Consider the following 21,374-nt stretch of genomic DNA (forward strand, 5'->3'; position numbering starts at 1 on the left):
GGCGAAGAAAAGAAATGGCGCCAAAAATATATGCAAGCCTCACCGTTGACGGAGCGGTTGTAAATCATCCGGCGATAAAAGATGGAGAGAGAGAGCACGGAGGAAACCAAAGGCAGCGCTGAGAGTGTGTGTGTGAGTGAGTGAGTGAGGCAGGGAGGAGTGATGATTAGTCTCTGCCGCTGTGACACACAACACACAGAAATCCGTCCCACTGACCCACAACACAAAGACACACACTCAGGAGCTCCGTTACACACAAACACACACAGCGTGAAGGGACAAAGACACACATCAACACGCTCCCTCCATTGTACTGCTGTTTGTAAAGATCTGTGAACGCGGCGCACACACACACAGTAGGGAGGGTTGCTGCAGGGGAGGAGGGGGCAAGAGGGAGTTGGTAGGATTTGAATAATCTCTCGCTGCCGCTCCCTCGCTCTCCCCTCCCGCACTTGTTTTCTCACTCGCTCGCTTAGTTTGCTCCATCCCTCCCTCATTCACTCTCTCCCTCCCTCCCTCACCCACGCTTCACGTGAAGGTTAGATGTAATAAAAGGACGACACCAAAGAAGAAAGACACTGGAGAGGAGTGTGTAAAGAAGCACTGAGCCAGCTCAAAGAAAACTGAATATCTCATGTAAAACAGCAGTTCAGCAGTTGAAGGAAGACGCTGATGGCACTGATGATGAAAGTGATGCATTATAAGAGTTACAGTCCACCTGGTGGTTAAAACATGAGATGAAGTCATCATTCGTAGCAGACTGCGTTCACACACTGTGTAGAAGATGATGTGTGCTATGATAAGCGACACCTGGGAGAGATTCAGAGAGCGGTGACTAACGACAGCTGCACCACCGCCTCCACACAGTGGCGTCCCCACATGGCAGAAGCAGGTAATGAACCGTGTTTGACTCATCACAGAAAGAGAGAGAGAGAGAGAGAGAGAGAGAGAGAGAGAGAGGCAGAGAGAGCCCAGTACGTTGGCCTACACTGGCCTCAGCAGCTATCATCCATCCAACAAACACATAAAAAACAACAACAGCAACCACAGTAATAACCACAATAACAACAACACTGTGGCTCTACCTTGTGACGCGAGGCCTCTACTATAAAGCAGGATTTAAGGTTATCAACGTAACATCGGGTTTAACTCTGGGTTTTCAGTCCTACAACAGAGGCTCACTTGTTACCGAGGTGAATCACCATTGGCAACTTAAGTTGAACTCCTAACCCGCTCCTGGAGCAGTTTAACCTCAGAGGATCAGATCAAAACCTGTTGGCAGCCAAACCACTGACCAATCAGGTCACTAGGAAAATGGAGGCGCTGTCCCTACAGGATCCTGATCGGCTCACAGGACTTAACACTGTAGTGATGGATAATAACAAGCAGCACATTTATGTAAATCAGTGGAGTTGTTTGACTGATCCAGACCTTGCATCTGTTGCGTCTCACATTGACAGTAATCTCATTAAATAAATATATGGTCAACTATTACAGCTAATTAATTTAACAGCCTTTAACAACAGATGGTCTGGTATCTTTGATTAGAACAATGATCCACACACTGATCAATATTTCCATGATTATAAACTGGGGTTTATAAATAAACCATCAGACGGACTCATCAAACATGAGCTCCTTTTCTCTGCTCTCAGTCTGACATAAACTCAAGCGTTTATTTTCTGAATCACATGTTCATAACATCATCATCATCAGTAATTTGTTGATAAGTAGTGTTTGTGATGTCTGCTACAGTAAATTGGCTGGACCTGCCGGATGAGAGTAATGGACTAGGAATCACAGTCAACCAATCACAATCAACCACAGACACACAGACACACACACACACACATAGGGAGAGACAGAGCTCCCTCTTAACTTTGGCGACACTGGGTGTTTACCAGGATGCTGACACACTAACATCTCTTCAGTGACACACAGTTTGACAACACATGAGCCACATATACCTGCACTGTTGAGTCGACTGAGTCGGGCTGAGCTGCTCCTCTGTAGAGGGAACTGAGACGTGGGCTTGATCCCGCTCTGAGAGGCAGGGGGCAGTGTCCTCCCTGCTGTCTGACTGGTGACTGTCGTCTTGTGGGCGGAGGCGGTGGGCGCCTTCAGACCTGTGGACAGGAGCAGCAGGGTAAGTCGAGAGTTCATCACACAGTTTCTAGAGGTTTTTTGTTCAGTGTGTCACGGTTGAAGTGACAGCTGGGTGTCCAGTCGCTGTGTAACAGGATCACACGTTTTAATCTCTGACCCAAACAGGATTCGGTGAAACAGCTGTTTCAGAGCCCTGTTACATGGGACCTGCTGCAGCGTATTCGCTCTGTTCACGGCTGAGGAACACCACGGTTTGCCCAGTGTTTGATTCTTTCCTCTAGTGATCTGATGAGCTTTTGGTTTCACAGGGCTCCAGAGGAAGCTGGTTGGGGGGGTCTCTCTGTAGATCAGGGTTTCCCTATGAAGCAGGTGAGGGTCACTTTCACTTCTCTTTGATATGGAGACAGTGTTTAAGGCAGACCTGAACTGGGATGTTATTCTTGTTGTTTTGGATTTGGCTCCTGTCCCCATAAATTCTCTCCACGTCTCTCTGTTTTATCAACTCCTGCTCAAATATTTTGGTATCAAAAGCCTCACTTAGTTAAAACGAAAAAAAAAGAAAGAAAAAAAAACTCCTTTCTGCCTTGGCTGAATGAGGAAATACGGGTTTTAAAGAGGAAAAAAGGCAGGAAAGGCTGAGAGGAAGTGGAGCAAGAACAAACTAAGTGCTTCCCTTGCTGCTCTTAAAAACGTAATGTTCACTTCACAGTCTAAAATCAAAGATGCTAGGAGCTCCTACTCCTAACAACTCATTGCTGATCATGGTCATGACCCCAGAAACCTTTTTAAATCATTATGTTCTGTGATTGGTCCCCCCGCCTTGCCAAGCCGTTGAATCCTGACCACAGGAATGTGAACTATTTCTTCTTTTTTTTTTTTTTACCAACAAAATTGAAAACAAAAAACAAAACAAAGTCAACACATTGTTCAGCTCTGAATTCAGATGGCTTGACTTCAAACCCTGCTCCCTCTGCTCTATGAGTCATTTCTGTAGTCCTCTGGTAACTCTAGGATGCACTGTAGCACTTTCTAAATTCACTGCCTGCACTTCAGACTGCATCCCCACCTTGTTTCTAAAAGATATTTTTCAGTGAATCCAGATGGTATAACTATTATGAATTATAAGGATTACATCCCTCTGTTTTAAGTGATCACCTGATTTCCTGACAACAATCAGACCTTTGAAATATTTCCATCTGTCTTGATCAGCTGTGTGAAGAACAGTGTTGGAGTCAGTGATGTGGCACTGAACTGCTTCCTTAATCTTGACTAAGGTGGAGGAGCCTTTGCAGTCCGGGCCCCAAGGCTGCGTGGGTCTGTACTAGACATCTTATTATTTTCAGTCTGTTGAGTCTGTGGTTTACAGAGTTGAAGAATGACCAGCTGTAAACCTCTAATGAATAACATCTGTATCAGTACTGACTGAAAACAAATAAACATGTTTGTCTTCTATAGATCAGTTTGGTGACCCGCAGACTCACCTGTAGCAGCGGCCCTCGCCTGCAGAGACAGAGCTCTGTTCCTCATGACAGGGAGCTTCGGACCAGCTGTATCACCGGGAGAGTTGGTGCTGGGAAGCTTTGTCGTACTCTGGCTGCCCGGAGGACACGTGCTTCTGCTGGGCAGCTCTTCTGGTCTGGCCCCTGTTGATGCTTGAGCTCCTGCAGAGGCTGGAGAAGCTGTACGGAGAGACAACGGACCGTGACACACTGATTTGTGTGGTCAGAAGAGCGGGGATCACACACACACACACTGTCCTGCTGGATTCTCCACTGGGAATGTGGGTGGGAGTGGGTTATCAAACACGGAGCAAACATGATTAAACTTTATTACATCACAGTTCATCTCAGTTCATGTTCAAACATCAGTCAACAAGTCATGTCAGCAACACACCTCCAGGCTGTCTTCCCATGGGAACTACAGCTCTTACTACATCTACGTTCTCGTACGTCATAATTAATGCTTTCTTCTACATGGAAATGTCTCTCGCCTGAATCACCAACACTGTGATTCTTCGAGAGCAACTGTTTCCATGCAGCTCTTCCAGAAATTGAGGTGCGACGTGTGTGACAACTCTCATCCACCTGTCACTCAAAGAGGCCACATCCTCAATGATACAGACTTTAAGTCTTTAATAAAATGTAAACAGATGGGTTTTATTAAAAAAGACCCCCTGTCCAGCCATCATGGAGGAGGAAATTGGCTGTAGAGACCAAACTGATTTTGTGCCAGGTTGTAAAAATGGATATTTCTGCTGTAAAGTTGGACATTTTCAAGTGCAAGACTATGGACTGCAGACTGAGGACGTCCTCCACAGAACCAGACCAAAACTATGTGTCTTTGTCTGTGCAGCATGTGTTTGATTACACACACACACACATATCTGTTCTCTGACTCCTGACCACCAGATGTGCCCTTTGACCTTCATCGGAGAAGACTGGGTACTCCCACACACACGTACATGCAAACACACACACACACACACATACACACACACACACAGATCACAGCAGCTGATGTGAGATAGTTTGTATCAGTGTGTGTCCATGACGGTCAGACATCAGTGGGAGGGACAGTTACCTGTGATGACCCCACCTCTATTTGCAGCTCCATTAGTCTCGTTGCTGCCCAGTGATGAGGAGCTGAGGCTTGTGGGTAATCCCTTAACAGGAAGCTTTGATGTGGCGGGTGGTGCAGGTCGCCCAGCTGACCCCCCTGCTGTGTGCTGATTGGCTGTTGGTTTGAAGTTGGAGGTTGAGGGAGCCAGGGAAGGCAGTGTAGATGCTCGCTCTGCAGCGGTGCGAGGTTTGGGAAGACCTGGGTGAGAATTGAATTGCATTGGATTTATTCATCATCACAAAACAAAACAAAAATTCAATCTGGTCTAAATCAGTCTGATGAACTTTGATACCAACTGGACTGACGGATTAACCATGTCTGTCATGAGTATAGTTATTCTGTTAACTGTGGTTTGTTTAAAAGGAAGAGAAGTCGAGAGGGATTAGATGTATAATTAAGGGTAAAAACGAATCTGTGCTGCATCACTACCTTGTTCATTGATTCAGACCAGTGTCACCTCACATCTTTGAAATAAAGAAGAGGTATTTAATCTATTGCTTAATTAAAATGGGCTAGACATAGATGATACTCAGGAGCTGGGCCTCACCCTAGCATTAGTCATTCATTAGGAGAAGTTAATGTAATGTTCCTGTAACAAATCGTAATAAATCTGAACGTTTAACTGAGTATGATACACACAGGTGAGCTTTCATAATGTAATGTAGGTTCAACATATGAACTGTAAGCTAAATGTAAAAGGACTCAAACCCTCTGAGTCATAACTCCACACATGCCATAGATGGATCCAGTTGAAATAGTAAAAAAAATATAAACTCTGTTGGGACTTGTCCTTAGAGGAGGTGGTTGTTCACTCTGGTCTGCTAAAAGACAGTGATTGGATTTCAAATGTGTCCTCAATGCATCAAAGACCTGAACTTAGAAGTGACTAGTTGATCATCTGACCATCCGAGACGTCCGTTCACACCTCCTTTCAAATGCCTATGCATTTAACCACTAGTGTTTGTATCTCTCTCCCCAGCTTTTATATGCAAATAAACAGCAGTGTTTTGTTGTTGGTATTTTCGGTTCCTAGTGAAACTGTGGCAGAGAGGGCTTCAGTGGAGAGGGCAGTCCTTCAGAGGACGAGAGACAAATGTGCATGAAAAAGAGCAAAACGATCAAAGTAAAGTCGCCGTCTGAAACGTTTAAATACAGTTCTGCCCTTATGCAACATCACAGCTGACACAAACACACACACACATGTGTAACACAGCAGTAACATGCCTGTCTGTCAATAACTTGCTCACTGTGTGTGACAAAGTGTGTACAGTGTGTGCTCAGTCCTGTACTAAATGTGTGTGTGTATGTGTGTATGAGTGAGTGTGTGTGTGCGTGTGTGTGTGTGTGGTGTAGTGGTATGTGGAAGGCATTTTAACTCGCAGCTCTGCAGTGTCAGCCTGCTCATTTCCTGCGTCTGCTGCAGAGACAAAGCACAGTTTTCTTCCATCACACACACACACACACACACACACACACACACACACACACACACACACACACACACACACAGAGTGTCTAAGAGACGCTGTGAAGTTTGTCATGTGCGGCACGCTGTTGTGTGTTTACATCAAGTAAATGTGTCTGTAGTGAACCAGCTTGTCTCTACACACAGACACACACTGTGGAAACTCACCCAAGTTCTGACTCTGAAGCTGCTTCAGTCTGGTTGGACAACCTCCCCCACCGCTCTGTCCGGCGTCTCCCAACATGGAGCCATCGGTCGGGGCTTGCCTCGGCCCGGTCCTCCCCTGTCCTGGAGGTCCGGCCCCGGAGCCTGAAGGTGGAGCGGGTCCAGAGACCTTGTCCACTCTGGTTCCTCTGCCCTGCTGCCTGATGCCCGGCCCCAGCTTGGAGGAGACTTTCTGTAGGAAGAGCTGACGTTTAGTGACGGCGTCCCAGCCGAGGGGCCCCAGCTCAGAGCTGCGCACTGAGACCATGGTGTTAGCCATTCCCCACTCAGAGTCAGAAATGTGGACTGAAGGAAGTGAGGAAGGCAGTGAAGAAGCAGAGGGGAGGAGTGAGTGTGTGTTCAGAGAGAGGGGGAGGAAAAGAAGAGAGCGCAGGAAAGAGAGGGAGGAGGAGGAAAAACTGGGAGTGTGCTGTAACCACCAGAGGCTAAAAAAAGTTTCTATTGTGTTCAACACTCCCCTCAAGAACCCCGGCTCTGACCAAACTAAGTTCTCTCTGTCTTCACCCACCCCCCAAAAAACACCAGCACACAGGGAGTGGGTTTGTGGGTGAGGGTCTGGATCCTGTCTCAGCGTTTTCAGAGGGAACGCTCTGCCCAGAGAAACTCTTCAGGGAACTTGAGAGGTGAAGAAACTAAATCAAGGATACGTATTAAAATCTTCTTTTCACTCAAAAAAACATTCCTTCCTGTCGCCCCCACTTCCTCATCCCAACGCTGAGCTGGTCCACAGAGGGTGAGACACCTCTGGTGTCTCTCACTCTGCTCGGCCACTCGGCCGAGCCAAGGAGCTGAGCTCATGGATTATCGTAACATACCAATAACTTTAAATCACTTGTTGACATGCTCAGCTGGCAGATCAGCTGACTGAGGCTCTGTTGGTGATGATGGCTGGATGTATGGTGAAAATTACTGCACACGTGCAACATCTGTAAAGCAGATCTCCAGAGAAATCTAATCTGATCATCCGAACATGTGACTCATCATATTGTATACGCTGAGCCGCCACTGATGTGTCAGGCTGTGCAGGATCAGACTGTAACCTCAGGTAAAGGTAGGTAGATAACTTTAACTGAGTAAATTTAAACCACCTGAACTTTTACATGACGTCGATCTATAACACATGCTGGTATGAAGAACACGCAGAACCACAACAACACAGCTCGGGGCTGCAGATAATTGAAGTTTTCACGTGACGAATGTTTGTTCATCAGTTTTTCCAGTCTCTTCAATTATACTTGTTGTGTAACTGTTTCTGGATTGTTGTCATAAGACATTTTACTGTCAACAGGAGCTTGAAGCCTGGGGCGTTCAGGTCAAAGACATGCTCGTAGCACTCACCCTGTTCTGACTCCTTGGTTTCTCCACCGAGGCCTTTGTGGGTACCAGCTCTCCAGCGCCCGCCACAGACTCTTCCCCGGCATCTTCACTTTGTTGTACCACCTCCACACCGCTCTCAGCTGGTCCTTGTGTCTCAGGAACCTCCTGGCCAGCCTTCATGGGAGGGTCCGAGGGTCCGTCCTCACCCTCCTCAGACACCAGGGAGCTGGTGGAGACAGCAGGAGCCACGCTGCTCCTCTCTGGCTGGTTGGTCCTGAGGAGACCGCTCTTCCCTCTGAAGGGCTTCAGCACCACAGCCACTTTAACTGGATCTACTGATGAACTTGGACCTTGACTTCCAGTCCTGGTCTGTGCTCCCTCCCTCCTGGGAGAGGCCTTCTTTCCACTCACTGGAGCAGATTTGTTCTGTGGAAGAGAAATATCAAGTGTTAGGCAGAGGACAGCTGAACAGCATTGGGAGCTTTGTGTCAGTCACACTGCAGCACAGTTAAAATGGTAGTTCAACATTTTGGCAAATACCCCTATTGCCATAATCCCTATAGTCATAGGAGTAGGTTCATTACCTTTAAATATTGGTCATCAAAGTCATCAAATACACAATGCAACAACTCCAAAACGCTCTTTGTGACCTGCACATCCACCACGCTATGAAATAATCATGTATAATTATGTAACATTAGGACAAATGATGAAGCACATACTTCCATGTCTGGAATTTCGGCTATGCGTGTTCCTTGAAAACAACTCTGTCTCGCAATGTTCCACTATTATCTCATAGCGTGGTGAATGTGCAGGTCACAACTTCTCCACAAGAGCGTTTTGGAGTTGTTGGATTGTGTATTTGATGAGTTTTGAGGGACGGGGGACCTGTACCGTTCACCTCCATTGTGTTCGCTGAGCAGCTCGCGTCTCTGCCCCACGGATCTCAAAATAACATGCACCTATAATTAAAGGTAATGAACCTACTGCTATGACTATAGGGATTATGTCAATAGGGGTATTTGCCAAAATGTTGAAATATTACAATACTACAATGTTATTGTATTACAGAGCTACAGTGCAACAGTGTTACAGTATAACAATACTACAGTGGTAACCCTTTTATATACAGTCTATGAGTGGTACAGTACTACTATGCTACAGTATACTGAGTAATGCTATACTCCTATAATACTCCCATACTGTATACTACAGTACTATTCCACTTGACTGCTTCAGTATAATACAGTGAAACAGTGCAACAGTACTACAGTATACACTATTGTATTACAATCTTATGATACTACAGTGCTACAATATACTATAGTACTAGTCTTGCAGTCCACCAGTAAACTACAGTATTACAGCCCTACAGTGCTATCGCTCTGCAGAGCTACAGTATACTGCAGCACTACAGTGCTACAAAACAACAGTATAGCACAATACTGCAGGGCTCCAGACTGCCCCTTAAAGTTGAGACAGTGCAAGTCATTTTTTCATCTCCTTGCACATGTGCAACCAGTACATTTGCCTTTTCTTTAAACACTGGTAAAACGTGGAAGGGGATCTGTCATTACCGGTTTCAAGCCAATGTGTGTGAGGATCGTTAATGAAAAGGAAATGTGAATATTTGCTTTGCAAGTCGATTTACAGTGTGAAAAATGTTAGTCTGGAGCCCTGTGCTGTGTAACAGTACAACAGTATACTACAATACTACTGTTCTACAGTGCTGGAGTACCTGGCCAGAGGTTATAGGTGGGGTCGAGATGGACCGTGATCTGACTTTGGCTCTTGTGTTTTTCAGGTCTGCTTTAGAAACTCTCTTTGCCTCCAGACCGGGCAGGTGGATGCCTGGGGGGCTGCTCGTCTTGGTGGTGGGAGGTTTGGTCTTGGCTGCTCTGGCAGGCAGACTGGTGTAAGGCTGCGGTGGTCTGAAGCCCACTGCACATCTCCCCGCTTTCTCAGGCCATGTGGCATCCTTCGACTCTTGTGCTGGACTAGTAAAGGTTAGTGATGAACGGACGTTTTCACCGCGGCCCTCAGTGGGAGGGGGTTCTGTCTGTTGGACCACAGGTGGATCTAGAGGACTGACGACCTCAGGCACTTCTTCTAGCACCGGGTCTGGCCCATCCTTATCAGCCACAGGTCGCTCCGTCTGCAGCTGGCTCATTGCAGCAGAGTCTGCAGGCATCAAAAGGCCAATGCTGGACTGACTTGTCGAGCTGCCTCTCTGGATGTCAGAGCTCAAAGTCAGAAATGAAGCCTCCTCATCATCATCATCGTCATCATCATCAGCAGCAGGGATTTCTGTTGACTCTGAGTCGTGCTTTCCTCCACCTCCACTGTTGACGGCGTCCCCGTTGCCACAAGGACAGCTGTTTGTCATCAAGTCCATCGTCAGGTTGTCATTATTGTTCCACGTGTCTTGGGAGTACTGGCTGCTGTTGGCGTCCAGGTACAGAGACACAGAGGTGTCGCTGGACTCTGACGTCTCCTTTGCCGTCTGTAGCTTTCCCGCTGAGATCTTGTCGTTGTCGTCGGGTCCGCCGTCCTGCTTTGGCTCCCACACGCCGTCTGTGAGTTTGTCCATTTTGGTCACCACCATCGTCATCAGCGTCACCTCCAACATATCATAGTCCAGTGGGCTATCGGTTCGGCCGATCTGAGTCTGCAGCGACTCAGGAGACAGCTCCCCGAGACAGGAAGAGGACGAGGAAGACAAGGAAGAGGAAGAGGAGGCAAAGAAAGCATTCCCGTTGTGGTCTCCTGGACTGTGGAGAGGGAGTCTCATGCTGGACCCATCCGCCCCCCTGACAGGCAGGGGGTCACCGGGCTCAGAAACACTCATGTCCGGTCCTGTGCAGGTAGAGACAAGCCAATGAGCAGAGCTTTAGTCCTCTTTATTCTCTTTGCACTGACATTTAATCCAACGTTCATCCTCCATCACCCTGTGCATTTCTACATGTGTGTTTTCATGTTGTCCTCAGCGAATCGTAGCAGCGCTGTAGTCCATCCTCTTAACACTGCACAATCATTTCTTCCAAAACAGCTCGAGCTCATCGTGTCCTGGTCAGGTGTGACCTCGTGTGTTATTCCACCCCTGAAACACAGAGAGGAGAGAGAAAATGTAATGCTCAAACCTTTGAGCTTGATAAAACATCTTATCAGAGGTCATTTTAAAGAAACATTGAGCACATCACACAGTTTATTACTATGTTTATTTAACTCACTGCCACATAAAAGACATTTGAATGAAACATATAAAGATTTTGTCTGTCTTTTTCTCCTCTTCTTGAACCACTGTAAACAACCCAGTCTGTACACTGAGACATGCTGCCCTCTGCAGGCTGGATGTGTTACTGACCACAACTCCAGGAATGAAAACACCAGGGAGGAACAGCTTCAGATTGGAGACTTCACACTTGTGTTTTATATTCACAGTTGCTGACCTAAGCAGCTCTGTTCCTCTGTAAAAATCCTCTGCTATGACTCATATTTAGTTTTACACCTACTCATTTCCTGAAATAAAAATCTAGATCTGGCCTTGTGCTCCACCCACCACCTGCTCACTCCAGGCTGACAAGTGAAAGAGCAGGGAACGTCACGATTGGTTGGAGGAGGAAGAAACACCAGAGAGACTCAGCCACATGTCTGAGCCTCGGTCAGACCCAGACTCGGATGAGGAGTCTGTTGAGACCAGAATCGGAGGCTAGCAGGCGTATTAGGATGGTCTGCAATCATTCGATTTGATTGTGTTGTCATTAACTTCAGCCCCGCCCCCTGTCACCTCAAATTGACAGGATTGGTTTGTTAGGTTTGTGGCGTATGAAACTCTGGCTGTCTGATGTCTGTTTTTGCGAGACTCTAATTGGTTCATGGTGTTGTCTTATTATTTCACTCATTATGTGTTCTGCGTGATATACTGTAAATACTTGAATGAATGTTAACAGGTTTAAACACTTGATTTTCATCAGGGTCTCTGGGTGTCAACTGATTTCATCATAATGACATAATCAGTTGAAGTCTCCATGCTCTGTCGTTCTGTCTTTTGATTGAGACTACCGTGTGTGTGTGTTTGTGTGTGGGTCAGGGAGAGAAGAAATTGAGAGCAGCTATATAAAGACAATCAGATTTAGGACACAGCTCCGTCTCAGTTCTCAGTGGTGACGATGGCAGTGATGGGCGGCTCAGGTGACTCACTCAGGAAGCCATGACCTCACTGACACAGGATAGCTAGGTCTGTGTTTTTAGACAGGTACAGTTACCTGCAATGCACCACTGTCCACACAGAGACATGGGATATTAACATTTAAAAACACAGTAACTCTGTATCTGCATCAACAGGATCTTCTTTCACATTTTGAAGTGTGTGATATGAGATGCCAGGAAGAGGTCCTCTGTTGCTTGAAGTGTAGAAATTCTCACCCATCCACTCAGTATGAACAGTCGCAGTCAGATAGTCAGACTGATTCATAATAAATGAGCTGCAGCTGAGGCAGAGAGACACTCTCAGGTCGGAGCACGACATTCATTCATGTGGAGCTAAGTGAGTCTCGCCCAGTTTCCTCTACAGTGTCGCTCAGCACCTGCACACACCTGAGTCACCGCAGACTGTCGATGCTGCAGAGACACAACAGTAACATTAGGGATTGTTTGAGGAGGTTAGTGAACATAGATGTATCCTCCTGTTATTTCAAAGCAATAAAAAGACATTAAAAGCTTTCTGGTGAAGAAATAGTCAGCCTTTAAACTTCACTGGTCCAGGACCATCAGCAGTCCAACCCTCGTCCTGATGACAGTTCATGTCATGTTGATTTACATGTTCTCTGCTGAGAGTGCGGAGCAGGCAAATTACTATTAATGATGCTGTCCGACAACAGAGTGAAAGACTGTCCCACATTGCAGTCAGGCAGAGAGAGCAGCCCCTGCTCTCCGACCGGACCCTCGCTGGGCCTCAGAACGATTCATCCAGTCCTGTTAGAATCAGCCTCAGCACTGGGCCGCGGGGCCCACTGTCAGTGAAGTGAGCAACAGGGCTAATCCTCAGTGGTGGGACCTTGATATGCATTAGGACACGCCTGTCGAGCAGGTTACACCAGAGCTGGATGAAGAGGAAGAGCAGGAGATGAAGAGGAGGAGAGTGACACCAGTGCACATGAGATTAAAGAGCCACTGCTCAGCAGTTACAGCAGGAGGCGAGAGGAGGACAAAAATCGGCTAATTTCATGTTTCATGATCAGTTCATGTTCTAACGAAGACTGAAACGAGTCAGTGTTTCGTAAAGACTGGTCCATGTTCAGAGACAAATCCACATGTTGCTCCTGAGTCCCTGGCTTCAGTCAGTCTTACATCACACCTGCTCTCCTCTGGATGAACAAAACAAATCTGTTTTCATTCACATGTTCACCAGAGGTCAAAAGTGACATCATTGTGCCTGATGTCATCATCTCCTGATGTCCTTTTACTCCATGATACTGGAGGGGTGCTTGTTTTGCTGCAGGGGGCGGCCCCTCACCGGGTGGAGCAGGTACACAGAGGTAACAGTAATGATGAGATGATGGGGTGGAGATCACCTACGGTGCACTGTGTATTCAGCAGTGACCTTTGAAAACCAGCTCGGCTCCTGCTCCTGCTCCTCCTGCTCCTCCTCCTTCTGCTGCTCCACCTACTACACTGTATAGATACTGGTTATAACATGTTCAGTGCATGTACGTATGTGGCACTGGCAGCTCTGATTTCAAATGTTCTCAGGAAAGAAGAGCAAACCTATAGGACACACCACAGTGCTAACACTGAAACAACTGCTTCCTGTCTGTTCATGGCTCCCTTATTAAAACCACTGGGGGCCCCTTGTTGCAGGTATCCATATTAAACAAAAGGGAGATTATACGGCATGAAAGTGTTCATTATCTTAATTATCTCAGACTTTATCTATGTGAGAAAACTACCATAATGTGCTTCATTAACCAGTAGTCTAAAGATATTGATTAGCTCACGCTGCTGTGTTTCATGCTGCCAACATTTCTTACTGTAAAACTCTGAAAGCTCTGGAACCAGCAGGTGTGTAAACGGAGAATAATCTGGGCAATGAACAGCTGAACGCTTTGCCTTGTCATCAAGCCAACACACAAAATATACTGTCATTTAACAAACAACTCAATCAAACAACAATACGAGTACTATTATGTGCCGTTATTACTTTTTTCTCCTACATTACATGAATATATTGGTGGTCTATACCTTGCAGTTTATAAGCTGAATGTATAACATGTGCCTGCAAACTAGCAGCTTTTTTGCAACATCTGTGTAATGTTTGTTTTCCACTTTTATGTGCTGGACTCCAGGAAGATTAGTTGTTGCCAAGGCGTCAAGTAATGGGGATCCATATTAAACAATAAATGCACTAACACACACACACACACACATCACTGGCTCCTACGGTGGCATACACTCACAATTCACACCTACATTCAGAGCCTTCAATGCACTTGGGCTGTGGGAGGAAGCTGAAGAACATGGAGAGTAGCCTATTCCCAGGCCCAGGAATTGAACCCAGGACCTGACCACATCACCATGCTGCACCAAGCACGGAGGATATTGAACAGACAGGTCAGAGACCGGAGGACTGCGTTCATCATCTGCCGACTCATCATTTAAAGAAGCTTAATCAGATCAAAGTAAAAGTTCAAGTAATCAGCCTTTTTTAGATTTTCATTACCATTGGATTTTGGATTAAGACTGATGGGATCAGAATTCACCAAATCACAGTCCTCACTCACTCACTCACTCACTCACTCACTCACTCACTCACTCACTCACTCACTCACTCACTCACTCACTCACTCACTCACTCACTCACTCACTCACTCACTCGCCTCGTTAGTAAAACAGCAGATTTTCTCTGGGTGCACAGTAAGGATGTATACCAGACTTACTGTTACCAAGGTAACCATGGACAAATGAACCAGGACTTCAAACCTTCACCATATAGACACACACAATATCCTGTGAGCTGTCATTAACTTGTAGCTATAGCTGCTAACCTTGAGCTACTTCTCTGCTCTCCTCTCTTTTATTGTGGACAGTATGAACATAATCAGCACCATGGAGACAGAGGACGCAACAGCCAATCAGGCGTCAGAGTCACACACCTGAGAGAAGCAGCAGAAGATACAAACAAACTGCACACAGGTGGTTTCACAGTCCACAGACAGGCTCAGATGATGGGAGAGAAATCAGGCTCACACAGCCAATCGTGTGCTGCTGAATAGAGAGGAGGCTCCTCTCCTCCGAAGCATCAGTTAAGACACTGGACTCACATCTCTCTGCAGTCACACGCACACAGTGATCATTACGCAAGCTGGTTATTAAGACAGTAGTGGATGAGAGACAGCTGCAGCATCACTCGCAAAGGACAGCCCTAACTCAGGGGCTGCCATGTAAATAAACATTCTGCTGAGTCATAGTGAGAGGAGACGGACATTCACTGTGTGGCTTCATAAGCGGCTCGTGTTTTTCTGCCGTCAGGATTTTCCTGCCAGTATAGTCTCATATCATGACACAGCTTTATGTCTACAAAGAAGTGAGTATAACAAGGGGAGGGCAGCTCTGAACCGATCCTGATGGGCAATGGCGCAGAGTAATAACAAAGCTATTACAGGCAGAGACGGGGCTGGATGGCCGGCCGCCAGTCCATTCAGGACTGGTCTGAGATAATGAGCTGTTATTGCATAACCAGCACCGTCCTAACAGATCAATACCTGATACATCACAGTGTGATGGTGACTCAGTTGTACTGTAGCCTTATCAGTGATGTACTTCACTGCAGCACTGAGCAAAACAGCCATGGTGTTGACTGCTTGTCTCTGCTCATCTCCAAAATACAAATACAAAAGAAATCCCAAATTTGCAGGAAGGTACATTGTATGTCATGTTGTTGCCATTTCATTTGATGTACTGTATGTATGTTACATGTTATGTTCTTGTATTTTATACTATTTAATGTGATGTTTTATGTTATGTTAGGTAATGTTCACTCTCAGCAATGTTATGTAATGTTATGTCACAAGTTATACTATGCCATGTAGTATTTAAGCATTAAAATATTGTGTTATGCGATGCCATGTGTTGTTTTATGTTATACTATGTGCAATGTTATGTTATCTAATTTGTCACGGTAATATGTAATCTGTCATGCATGCTTCAATTGTAATATGTCTGGTATCAGTCCAGTGCTTGAAATAGTTCTCCAGTAGAGCCTGGTACAGGAGGGGAACACGTGATCTGTCCCTACATGGTCAGAAATGTTCACTCAGTCTTGAGCAGTGCTGCTGCTTTTACTGCATCAACCACAATTCCTAAAACAATGATGCACTGAACGACACACTCAACACCCACAGGCACTTTCTGATATAAAATATCATTCGTTTTACAGCCAGTTCAGACAGCTGCTGTATAAACGTAGCCTCCAGACCTGCAGTCAAGGGGCCTCTGTGCCTCTGAGTGACCTGTTGGCGTCTGTTTCAAACCCCTGTGAGATCCCGTTAATACTCTGAGAACAACAACCCCTCAGCTCCGGCTCAAGAAGTTAATCACTAGCTGGTCATTCTAGTCATCCTGGTATTGATCTGTAAATCGTCGCTGTTAGTTTCACCCGAAGCACACAGCACCTTAATTATTTCACATTAACACAGGACCCAATTCATGACCTCTGTACATTATGGGCTATCAGCTATCAACTATCAATCAATTTAAAACACTTAAATCTAAATGGCAGCCTATTAGTTTCTCGAAATGAAAGTCTTCGGATGGCTTCAACAATAAATACATTTGACTGCGAAGGACATGAGTAACGTCAATGCAGTAGGAATGTTAGAGCAGCAGGGCTATCTAATAAGTGCAAGGAGATTATATCAATGAAGTGCACCAAAAGAGCAAAATAAGTGCTGGTCAAACTTGTAGGGTTTGTAGGAAATTAACTTGTCTCGAGGGAGATGAGTTTTCGAGAAATCAAATATCATAACCATTTAGTTTTAGTTCTCTTTGTTAAAGCACATTTGCGGCCCGACCACACTCAGCTCAGTGAAACAATGCTTCAACTGTCTGTGCATTATGAATAGGTTCAGTTACAACCATCTCAAACAAGCATATGGAAATCATCAACCCACCATCTACACAGACCACAGGGGAAAAACTGCATCAGAGGGAGAGATCTTCAGTTTGGCCCGAGGACCATCGCCCTGGCAACACCTTCTGATGCCAATGGTTCAAATTTATAGTTAGGATGAAATTTAGACGACTTCTTGTGAAACATGGTGAATCCACACTATATGAAGGCACTCACATAGACAGGCCATGACTTACAAAACAACCACAAGAAACGGTTACGGCAGTTAATAAGAATGATAATTATACTGTAGACTGGATGGAAAATGAAAACATGCTCATCTCAGTCTGTTGGCTGGATATGATCTACCATGACACAAGTTAGACTGAAGTGTAAAGACTCTTTGATTTCCTATCTCAGGGTACACACACATGAATAAGAAAACACACATAACTGTTGCCACAAAAGATAACTTACTCTTTTGTTTCCTCTCAGGCTGTACTGACACACGAAGAAAAATCCTCCTCATCATGTACACTCGATCCTCCTGTTAACACACACGCGCATAAAAATCTTTGGCTGCACTGCACATTCATGCCTGCTATGTTATCCCATCATTGCTGTGTGAGTGTGTGTGTGTGTGTGTGTGTGTGTGTGTGTGTGAGATCACATTAGAGAGGGGAAGACTGCAGCCTGTGACTGTGGCTGAAAGGAGGAGGGAGGAGACAAGGACAGGGAGGGAGGGAGACAACACCTCCCTCTTTGGTTCTGAAACACAAGCTTTGCAGCGGTGCTGCAGTGTGTGTGTGTGTGTGTGTGTGTGTGTGTGTGTGTGTGTGTGTGTGTGATACAGACTTAGTGCAAACTGCTGTTCCTGGCACAGAACTATGGTGAGAGGGAAAAGACATTCCTCAACTGCCACACACACACACACACACACACACACACACACATACAGGTCTAATGTGGGAGGGGACACAGAACAGAGCAGGAAGTGTGAATGGAAGTGCGGTGTGTGTGTGTGTGTGTGTGTGTGTGTGTGTGTGTGTGTGTGTGTGTGTGTGTGGGAGGGGCAAATCCTCAAGTCCTGAACAGTCCAAGTGGGCCGGCCCCTCCCTGTGGTTGCAGAGCAGAGAGAGACCCCTGTCCTGTGCAGAAGGAGGAGGTGGGGATTTGGGGAACAGCTCATGCCAGATCACAGAGGGGGCAAATAGTCCTGTCATCTGACTGGGTAATACAATGAAAGGCAGCTCAGTGGTCATAGTCAGAGTACTGGTGATGGTCTTCACCACATTTATAATGATGCCCACACTCCTGCTGCCTGAACATCCTCATAATGTTACATAAACACTGTATAAAACTTTAAAAACCCTGAACACTGGAGCACCACAGGGCCTTTCCTCTACTTTGTCCTCATGTATGACATTGTAAAAATTTCCAAAAGTACAGAAACAATGACAAAAACTAAAGAAATGATAACAGACTTTAGCAGATCAATGCGAGTGGAGAGAGGGCGGACTGCCTCAGATATCATCCGTGTTTTGGCTGAACTCCACTGGTCAACAAACATCTCCCAACTGAGACCTTCTAGCATCGGACTGAGACAGGCTCATCTCCCTTTCACATCATGTGATGTTGTGATTTCACATGTTGAACTGAATTTTACTTTTTACATCTGAAAACAAGCTTTATACATGTGAAGATCACAGCGACACGTTAAAAGCAAAACTCTCTACGTCTCTGGTCTGATGAGGTCACCGTGTTGCATAACATTTCAACACGTCCAAAAGAAAGGCTAAGCAAAAACACACACCACAGATTCAATATTCATGTTGACCACTGCACTGCAACTGTTCACATTACATTGCATTGCATTACACATACATTACACACTAGCAGCCAAACTGTGCATCAGTATGCCGATTACATCACTACAGACCACTGAGCCCCTGCAGCAAACACTCCACTGTATCCAGCTCGGGCAATTGAGCAATCTACTGGCCCAGTAAAACCAGTGAGATCACTGCATGTCACTAAGCTGCTGCGTCAGAGAGAGAGACTGACCTACACTGTCTCTGTACACATGGCATGAAAATCAATAAGGGTCTGACTTTATGGGCATTATCTGACAACAGATAACAATCTCACCATAACTCAGAGACCAATAAGCATGAGACTTGACCTGACGCACAAAAACAAACCTGTGTTTGCTGTTAACACAGATTAGAGGAGGATGTCAGGGCTTGACTGATGTGATTCTGTTCTGGGCTGAGTCTAGTGTTATCTATCAAGGAGACGAATATCTGATATTTGGAGGTGAGGTGATACAGTAACACGAAACAATTTTATCCACCCCATTTATATAAATGGAGGTATAGACTGATAGTAACATACAGCTTGTCACACTGGAGCCCCTGCAATGATCATACTGTCAATAACAGTCTAAATCAATGTTATAAACTAAACATTATAACCTTCATAGACAATTTATCACAGGACTTTTGTATTAGGACTACATTGGAATTACCAAAAAAAAAGGCATTGGGAAATTGTTTGCAAAGAGCCTGACTGGAAGACATTGGTTGCTTACTTGCTTTTGGTGCAATTCTCACCTGGAAACTGATTCACCAGGCAGCCTGATGACACGCTTTAATTGAACCAATTTATTGGATGTTATTATAACCATACAATGACAGGTTTTTATCGTTCCCATTCCAAAATGTAACATATTTACTCAGAGATTGTAGAGATGCCAGCGGTGATCGACCATTCACACAGTCATTGGAGTTTCTGTAACTGCTGGACTTCATTTCTGTGCTGTTTTATTACAGTAAATGTTGCTGTTGTCTTCATCACGACCACAGCGCTGTATATGTGGAGAAAGAGCTATTGTAATTGCGGCATGATTCCCAATCACATGAATGATTAATAGTAAAACTGAATGAAATCCTAGGAAAATTATGAATCTTATGACCTGCTAACTCCACTTTAAACCTCCGCATTAATCCTTCTTAAGAAGTGATTTATACTACTGTGTGTCTCACTGTACCAGAACCAGAACGAGACCAACAAACCCTTCAAAGGGACATTAGCTGTGAGCCGGTTTAAACCAAACCCCCACTCACTTCGGTTTTAAACTCTGCCTCAATCAAAGACAAACAAGACAAACTGTGGCAGCAGATAGTGTAATCTGTGAGTCTCTGGTCCGTGTGGAAACTCGGGCTAAAATAGGTATTTCTAATCTATCTGTGTGTGGAGGAACAAGTGTGTGTGTGTTGGTGTCATCCACGTGCTGTTGTGTAACCAATGAAAATAAGTTATAAGGTTAAATGTTATCCCAATTATTGTTAAAGCTGTTAGACCTGAAAGTCCAGAACCGGATCAGGTCTGTCATCATGACTCACATGTGTTGCATCTCCTGAACCACTGATGGATTCATTAGACAGTGTGCAACTGAGGAAGAGACAAGAAGATAAAGAGGAGACAAGGAGGAAATTACAGCTGTTATTCGTCTTTTATTGGTTAATGGCTTGAACTGCATATGACTTGACTTAAAGTCTAAATCATCCAAATTATTAATTCACGATCAAACAAAACCCGGTCTGGTCTGGCCTAATCTGGTATCATATGACCAACAAATTGTTGTCTCTGATATAAAGTCGTAAAATCTATTAGATTTCATCTCCTTCTTAGCAAAGGAAAAGTTTCCTGTGATCTGACCTCAGTGAACCAGTCTGCTTCAGTCACACGTTACATTACAGGTAAAGGTCTTCTTGTGGAAAACAGCTCCATCAATCACAGCAGGTTACTGTGAACATCCCAACAACAAGTCTGGGCAGCAAATAGTATGTGCTACCTCACACACAGAAATACCAGACATAATACAGACACGCACTGAAACAAGGAGTGGCCTGATTAGACCTGCAGAAAGGTCGCTGTTGTGACATTTCTAATTTGAAGAGAAGAAAGTGCAACAAATTTGAATTTTTCAAGAACCACATTTTAAAAGGCTAAGGCAGACGGTCACGTTTCAACCTGCATTAACCGAGAGTTTAATGCACATACACACACCAAGATCATCAGAGTAAATCAACAGTGTTCAGGCTCTGATAGCTCAGTGGCGAGAGCTCAGTGACTCCAGGTCAGATCTTTCCCAGTCGGTCCTCACAATTTGTCCGTGTAACATGATTACATTGTTGTTGTTTGTCATTTTCACTTGACATTATTAAGTCTGATAGTGTGAGGCTCTTCCCTGTGAACAAACTCTTTCTTCACTGCTGGAAACAACACTGTGAACCACAACCACAGTTTTGGCCTGGTGCCCTGTCAGGTGATAACTTATCCAAAAGTTATAGCTCGAAAACATGTGCCTGGTTTGATGGATTTCAGTCTAAACCCTAACAGAGTGTCTGTACAGCCCGCACAGGTGGAAAGCCTCTACAGACTCTGCAGGTGAGCAGATGATCAGTCTGTACAGGTTGACTAACTACCTCTACTGGTGAGCAGCCTCCACAGCAGCTGCAGCTGAACTGTGGC

The 21,374-nt window shown here is 45.3% G+C and overlaps 1 protein-coding gene across 5 annotated transcripts in view; it reads right to left on the bottom strand.

Moving 5' to 3' along the window:
- The window catches only part of LOC146991831 (uncharacterized), a 38,540-nt gene that overhangs the window by 15,369 nt on the left and 1,797 nt on the right, over nt 1–21,374 (bottom strand). For 3 of the 5 annotated variants that reach the window (XM_085779325.1, XM_085779314.1, XM_085779291.1), the window contains exons 1-7: nt 17,316–17,534; nt 9,471–10,832; nt 7,754–8,158; nt 6,359–6,587; nt 4,687–4,923; nt 3,588–3,785; nt 1,968–2,126 (exon numbers count right to left, since the gene is read on the bottom strand). In XM_085779325.1, the coding sequence (XP_085635451.1) occupies nt 1,968–2,126; nt 3,588–3,785; nt 4,687–4,923; nt 6,359–6,587; nt 7,754–8,158; nt 9,471–10,580 (2,338 nt within the window). In that variant the 5' untranslated portion in view covers nt 10,581–10,832; nt 17,316–17,534. Of the gene's footprint in view, nt 1–1,967; nt 2,127–3,587; nt 3,786–4,686; nt 4,924–6,358; nt 6,588–7,753; nt 8,159–9,470; nt 10,833–17,315; nt 17,535–21,374 lie in introns of those variants that run through there. The other 2 variants (XM_085779336.1, XM_085779303.1) reach the window with 2 other exon arrangements.

Source organism: Trachurus japonicus, chromosome 1 (genome assembly GCF_045865225.1).
Source record: "Trachurus japonicus isolate A0001 chromosome 1, Traja_1.0".
In the NCBI taxonomy this organism is placed as follows: Eukaryota; Metazoa; Chordata; class Actinopteri; order Carangiformes; family Carangidae; genus Trachurus; species Trachurus japonicus.